Genomic DNA, 6,967 nt, shown 5'->3' on the forward strand with positions numbered 1-6,967 from the left:
AGCCCCAGCTACGCTCCTAACCACTGAGCCGTCCCTCCAGCCCCAGCCTGGTACTTCGTGAAGCTGTTTATCAGGGATATTGGCGAGTAATCATTTAGTTTTGAGCCACATGGCAAGGATTATCAAATGTATAGATAATTTTTCTAAATTTTGTATTAGATTTATTCACTTTATTTTATGTATGAGTGTTTTGCCTGCATGTATGTCTGTGCAACAACACATGTGCACGGTACCCTCAGAGGTTAGAAGCAGGCACTGGATGTGAACCCGTGGAACTGAAGTGACAGATGGTTGTGGGCTACCACGTGGATGCTAGAAATGAAGTCCAGGTCTGCTGCATGTGTTCTTAACTCATCCCTCCAGCCCCTTAGATCATACCTTGCTGTGTTTTATTTGCTTCCTTAGGAAAGGGAAGTGTCAGATTGTGTGGGCTAGGTTCAAGAGTTAAGTGTGAAGAGGGATCAGGGTTAGATTTCTAAGGTGAGCTGCGGCAATGTTCTCTATTAAGTCCAGAAGTCTAATACTAGTCTGGAGGAAAAAAACTGTTTTAAAAAACAACCTCCTCTTCCAAGTTTCTTAAAAAAATTCTTTTTGTAGAACTTCTTGCTTGGCAGGAACATTGTGTCTTGATTGGTTGGGGCCCAGGATGGATCACCAGTAGGGCAGAGCCACAGAAGAGTAGGGAGTAGGGCCCTTGCCACCCTGAGTCAGCTTTCCAGGGAGGTTTTGTGTTTGAACTGAGCCTTGGCTAGCTGGCTTCACAGTTTCAGAGACAGGGAGAGATAGAGCATGTGGAAAAGCGTGGGTCCTGTGCACGGGTGAGCACAGTGCCGAGAAACCAGGGCCTGGACAGTGTTTGAGTTTTCGTTTTTTACTTTTTCCTGAGACAGGCTTTCTCTGTTAGTCCTGGAACTCTCTCTGTTGACCAGGCTGGCCTTGAACTCACTGAGATCCGCCTGCCTCTGCCTCCTAGAGTGCAGTGACTGACGGTGTGGGCCATCAGACCCAGTGCTTGAGCAGGTTTTGGAGGGAATTGTGAGTTTGTTTTGCTATCTGTATCAGGCGCCTTTTCTAGGGAGGATGCTGAGGGAAGACACCAACTTTTACAGTCTCGAGTTCATATTCTAGGGCAAGGCTGAGGCAAGGAAAGGATTAGCAGGATGATTTTTGGTGCTGAGTCTTGTCAGAGAAGAATAGCAGGTGTGCTTATGAGGCAGTGGGAAGGGGAAAACATTGGTGTTCCATGGAGGGAGGAGCCCACTGAGGTCCTGAGTGAGTCTGTAGGAGTGGGGCTGCTTGGAGAGCAGCCAGCACCTGGGGTGGAGCATTTGAACTCAGGTAATGAGAGCCTTCAGGAACCCACTTCCTTAGCTTCGTGGTCTGCTCTGTAGAGCCTGCCATGAATTAGACAAAGTTACTAAGGGTGTGGAAGCCTACGCAATCCTAACATCTGAGCTGGACTGCCAAGAGTTCAAAACTAGCCTGGCCTAAATAGCAAGTTTCAGGCTAGCCTGCACTACAGAGTGAGACCATGTCCCTAAAGAATCTAACAGATATTCCACCCCACCCCCCCAAAAATAAAGAAAAATAAAGAGCCAGGTACGGTAGCTCAAGCATGTAATTCCAGAAATTGGTGGGTAGAGGCAGGGGAATGTGATGTTGACAGTTGACCCTGGCCACATTAGTGACTTGTTTGTTCCCACCTTGACATTAAGGGAGCTGAGGAAGTGAGCACCACACCCGTTCCTTCCCTCAAGGTGAGGTCAGCGACTGCAGCCACTCTGCTGTGGTCTGGCACGGCAGTTCTGTAGCTTTCCTGTCTGCACGTGGAGCACAGCAGGTCATGTTTTAGAAGAGCTCTTGGCAGGAGGTCCATACTGAAGGATGGCGGTGTTTCTGATGCACTGTCTCTAACCCCAGGTTCTGGGAAAGGATCATCCTGACGTTGCCAAACAGCTGAATAACCTGGCCCTGCTGTGCCAGAACCAGGGCAAGTATGAGGAGGTGGAGTACTACTACCAGAGGGCCCTGGACATCTACCAGACCAAGCTGGGGCCTGATGACCCCAACGTGGCCAAGACCAAGAATAACCTGGTATGGCAGACGGGCAGTGACTCTTCTGTAGATGAAAGTCCATCCTTGCTTCTCTGTGAAGGCACTAAGTACTATATTTTCTTCAAGGCTTCCTGTTATCTGAAACAAGGGAAGTTCAAACAAGCAGAAACATTGTACAAGGAGATTCTTACCCGCGCACATGAACGGGAATTTGGATCTGTGGATGGTAAGCAATATTCTAAGCACATGTATTAAATGTATGTTTTAAAGAGTGGTCTTCGATGGGCAGTGGTAGTGCATACCTTTAATCGCAGTGCATGGGGATGCAGAGGCAGGCGGATTTCTGAGTTCAAGAGTTCGAGGCCAGCCTGGTCTACAGAGTGAGTTCCAGGACAGCCAGGGCTACACAGAGAAACCCTGTCTCAAAAAACCAAAAAAAAAAAAAAAAAAAATTGTCCATTTATTGAGTGTTGTTTATGAGTATGCATATTGAGGTCAGACGCCATCCCAGCTGCTGGCGGTCACGCCAAGGCTGGCCTACTCCTTCCTGTCTTGCCGCCACACAGGTGTGTGTCACCACGCCCGCTCTGCCCTGTGGCTTCACTTTTGCTGGTTGAGCCATCTTGCTGGCCTTGAATTGAGTCTCTTAACTAGTGGTAGGAAAGAAGCTGTGTCGGAGGCTGTATGGTCATTCACCATTCAGTGACCATTAGTGAGGCTCTGGGCTTGCCTGGGTGCTCTTGGCAGCGCAGCGAGGCTGTCCCCCTCACAGCCTCCCACAATGTCTTTCTCCAGAGGCCATGCCTACCTCATAATGGCCTGAGCCACCAATTGGGAACTAACTCTCACTCTCCCTCTCCCTCTCCCTCTCCCTCTCCCTCTCTCCTCTCTCCTCTCTCCTCTCTCCCCCTCTCTCCTCTCTCTCCTCTCTCCCCTCTCTCCCCTCTCTCCTCTCCTCTCTCTCCTCTCTCTCTTTCTTTCTTTCTCTTTCCTTCCTTCCTTTTTTTGTAAATTTATTTATTTTTATATCTATGAGTACACTGTCGCTATTTTCAGACACACACCAGAAGAGGGCATCGAATTCCATTACAGATGGTTGTGAGCTACCATGTGGTTGCTGGGAATTGAACTCAGGACCTCTGGAAGAACCAGTCAGTGCTCTTTTTTTTTTCTTTGGTTTTTCGAGACAGGGCTTCTCTGTGTAGCCCTGGCTGTCCTGGAACTCACTCTGTAGACCAAACTGGCCTTGAACTCAGAAATCTGCCTGCCTCTGCCTCCCAAGTGCTGGGATTAGAGGTGTGCGCCACCACCGCCCGGCCAGTCAGTGCTCTTAACTGCTGAACCATCTCTCCAGCCCTGGAACCTTTTCTCTGAGCCATTCATCCTGTCTAGTTTGCAGTCCACCATGGGAACCTGTGACAAATATAAATGTCCCCTGTGCCGTGGACTTGCTGTGTTGTTTGCTGCACAGACAAGGCCCCTCCTACTTTATATCCCTGCAGACGCTACAGGTACTTATGTACAGTGCGAAGAGAAAGTGTTGGTGTTCCCATGACAGTCCGGGCCTCAGTCTGTAGCCCTGAGTGCTCTGTCAAACCTCTGCCTGTGCCACTGGAGGATATGCAGTGAAATTTGTATTTTATAGAGTGTAAATTGCTGAATCAGGGCTTGGAGAAATGACTCAGCAGTTAAGGGCACTGACTGCACTTTGAGAGGCTCTGAGTTCAATTCCCAGTAACCACATGACAGCTTATAACTAACTGCCTCTAATGGAATCTGATGTCTTCTGGTGTGCGGATGTACATGCAGACAGGGCAGCCATATACATAAATAAATCTTAAGTTGCTGAATCAAAAACAATGTTTATGTTAAATGTTTCTTTCACTAAGTGTGGTGTAAAACACTCAGACAGCAATTATGAATTTGTGAAAAGGTCACAGGATGGATCCACACGGGGTTTCTGTCAATTATTACATGTACACGTGTGGTTTTCTTTCACTTAAGGATTTATTATTTATTTACATAAAGCTTATTTTTATGTATATGGATGTTTTACAGAGGCTAGCCTCTGTTCAGTGAGGAGACATTCACTACCTGGCGTCCTCAGTGCTAGACACTGTCCCCTTCTGGTGCCCTTGCTAGACTTCCTCCAGGGTCAGCTTGACCTCAGAATTAGGCTGTGAGATGATGGGGAGGCCAGGTGGTGTGGCCGCCAGCCTGGGATTCCAGCCTCAGAGGGAAACAGTCCTGGGAGCAGGCTGTCTAGGGAAACAACTCTGGGTGTGGCTGAAAGATCCTGCTGCCCTGAGTGAGTCAGAGCGGGTGAGGGGGGGCTCCAGATGCCAGCCTTGGTTCTCCACATGCATGTTCATTCATGTGCACACTACTTCCACATATGTGTGACCACATGCATGCACAACATATATATACACATGCATGTAACACATGTACACATGCTTGAAAGAAAAAAATTCCTGAGAAGGCTCATACAAAAAGATAAAACCTTGCAGTCACTGACAAACTTAGAGGCCGTCTGTTCAGTGGCTACTGTGTAGCCTTGGTTTTCCTGAAACTCCTACATAGAGCAGGCTAACCTAGAACTCGTAGCAATCTGCCTGCCTCTGCTTCCCAAGTGCTGGAATTAAGGGCGTATATCATCTCATCTGGTCCCAGATCTTTCCTTTCCTCTTTCCTGCCTCCCTTCTCTCTGCAGGGTTTCTCTGTAGTCCTGGCTATTCTGGAATTCACTCTGCAGCGGAGCTCCACCCGGCTCTGCCTCCTGGGCTCCGCCATCCTCAGCTAGGTTTCCATTCCACAGCTTACATTGTTTTCTTCCCTAGATGAGAACAAGCCCATCTGGATGCACGCTGAGGAGAGAGAAGAGTGCAAAGTAAGGCTGAGCTGCTTCTGCGGGCTGGGTGGGGTGCCCTGCAGCCAGCCCCCTCACTTGACCTTTCTCTGACCATTAGGGAAAGCAGAAGGACGGGTCGTCTTTTGGAGAGTATGGTGGCTGGTATAAAGCCTGCAAAGTGGACAGGTGAGTCTGCCCACGCCAAACCCTAGAGAGCAGGGAACGGCGGCCCTGGACCAGTGTGAGAGTCTTGTCCCATGGTTCCCCATTTCCCCATATTCTCCTTAAGCCTGACCGTCGAGTTGATGAGATGGCTGGCTGGGAGCGTTTGTCCTGGGAGCGTACCTACATGGATTTCTTCCTTTACTACTGCCACTACTACTACTAATAATGATCAATAAAAAAGAAAGCACCTGGGTGTGGTGACACATCCGGGCATGGTGACACACACCGTTAATCCCAGTACGTGAGAGACCGTTGCACAGAGACATGCTTGACGAGTCTAAGGTTAATAGAAGGAGTTCTAGGGCTATATAGTGAAACCTTGTCTCCAAAACAACAACAACAACAACAACAACAGGCAAAAATAACCTAGAAACCTGCCTGTTTTCCCAGTGAGATCATGTCCATTTATTCCACCACAGTGACTCCAGCAGGGGTGCCAGCTGTCAGTACTTTTTATTGACAGACACCTACTTGGAGGAGGGAACACTTAACTAGAGCCGCCCTAGGCAGCCGTGTGGCAGGCTCAGCATGTGTGTGGGCTGGAAGCCCAGTCTTGCCTTCCTTCAAGGCTCAGCTTCCCCTTCACCTATGTTGTACTCACACTGCAGTGCACAGGATTCCCCTGTCCATCTGAGGGACATGTAGGTGCCATCTTCATCCCTGGAACTGAGATGTCTACCATTAGCGAGAGGAAGCCGTCTCTCAGAGTACAGACCAGTACCAAAGGCCAGGAGATTTCCAGCTTTTTATTTTGTGATGGGGCCCATCCTGACCTTAAACTCAGTCTACCTGCCTCAGCCTCCTGAGTGCTAGGATCACACAGGTATACCCCATATCAGCCAATTTCTGACTTTGTAAATATGTCCTTGTGAACACGTGCACTTGGCTGTATATGTCTGTGGAGGCAGAGCAACACTGACTTTTACTCTATATTATTTCTCTCCAAGTACATTTTTTGAGCCAGGGTCTCTCCCTGAACCTGGAGCATGCTGTTTTGGCTGGATTGGCTGGCCAGGGAGTGCCTGGTCCCCACGTGTCCTCACTCCTTCTGTGTTGTGGTTTCTGTACACATCCTGCTTGGCTCCTACATACACAGCCAAGAGCTGTAAGGACCAACCGTCCTGAGTGCCAGGCTGCCTGCATAGAGAACGTTAGAGCATGGTAGCTGAAAAGAGCGCTGTCGTCCGTGTCCTGTAGCAGTGCCGACTTCTCTGAGCCACTGCGAACATCTGCGCATCAGAACACGCGGGATGGCCAGCACTTGCACTGACTGGTTCTGTGTTGTGTGCCCTCTTGCAGTCCCACCGTCACAACCACTTTGAAAAACCTTGGAGCACTTTACCGTCGGCAGGGGAAGTTCGAAGCTGCAGAAACATTGGAGGAAGCTGCTATGAGGTCACGTAAACAGGTGTGTTCCACACTTCTCTCAAACTAACCTGTTGGAACTGTGATGGCTTCTTATGTAGCTGTTACTGAAAGCTTGGTTTGGGCTTAGCTCAGGGAGGGACACGTGTCACACGCACAGGACTGTTTGTCTGAAATGTTCAAAGGGGCCAGGCATGATGGCCTTGCAGTACTCAGGAGGCTGAGGCAGAGAGAGAGAACATTTACAGGAGATCTAGTGTCAGGAACTAAAGAGAGAGATGAAAACGGAAGACAAGGAAAGAGAGGAATAAGGACGGAAGAGCTCCCCTCATGTGTTCATAGTTGATGTGAGGTGCTCCCAGTTGTCACGTGCTCACAGTTGGTGTGAGGTGCTCCCAGTTGTCACGTGCTCACAGTTGGTGTAAGGTGCTCCCAGTTGTCACGTGCTCACGGTTGGTGTGAGGTGCTCCC

At 49.2% G+C, this 6,967-nt stretch overlaps 1 protein-coding gene across 1 annotated transcript in view; it reads left to right on the top strand.

Moving 5' to 3' along the window:
• Klc1 (kinesin light chain 1) overlaps positions 1–6,967 on the top strand; it is a 46,134-nt gene that overhangs the window by 20,028 nt on the left and 19,139 nt on the right. The window contains exons 3-7 of the mRNA XM_028764439.1: positions 1,921–2,094; positions 2,182–2,281; positions 4,896–4,945; positions 5,025–5,092; positions 6,431–6,539. Coding sequence (XP_028620272.1) covers positions 1,921–2,094; positions 2,182–2,281; positions 4,896–4,945; positions 5,025–5,092; positions 6,431–6,539 — 501 coding nt within the window. The remainder of the gene's footprint in view (positions 1–1,920; positions 2,095–2,181; positions 2,282–4,895; positions 4,946–5,024; positions 5,093–6,430; positions 6,540–6,967) is intronic.

Source organism: Grammomys surdaster, unplaced genomic scaffold (assembly GCF_004785775.1).
Source record: "Grammomys surdaster isolate TR1022 unplaced genomic scaffold, NIH_TR_1.0 144, whole genome shotgun sequence".
NCBI lineage: Eukaryota > Metazoa > Chordata > Mammalia > Rodentia > Muridae > Grammomys > Grammomys surdaster.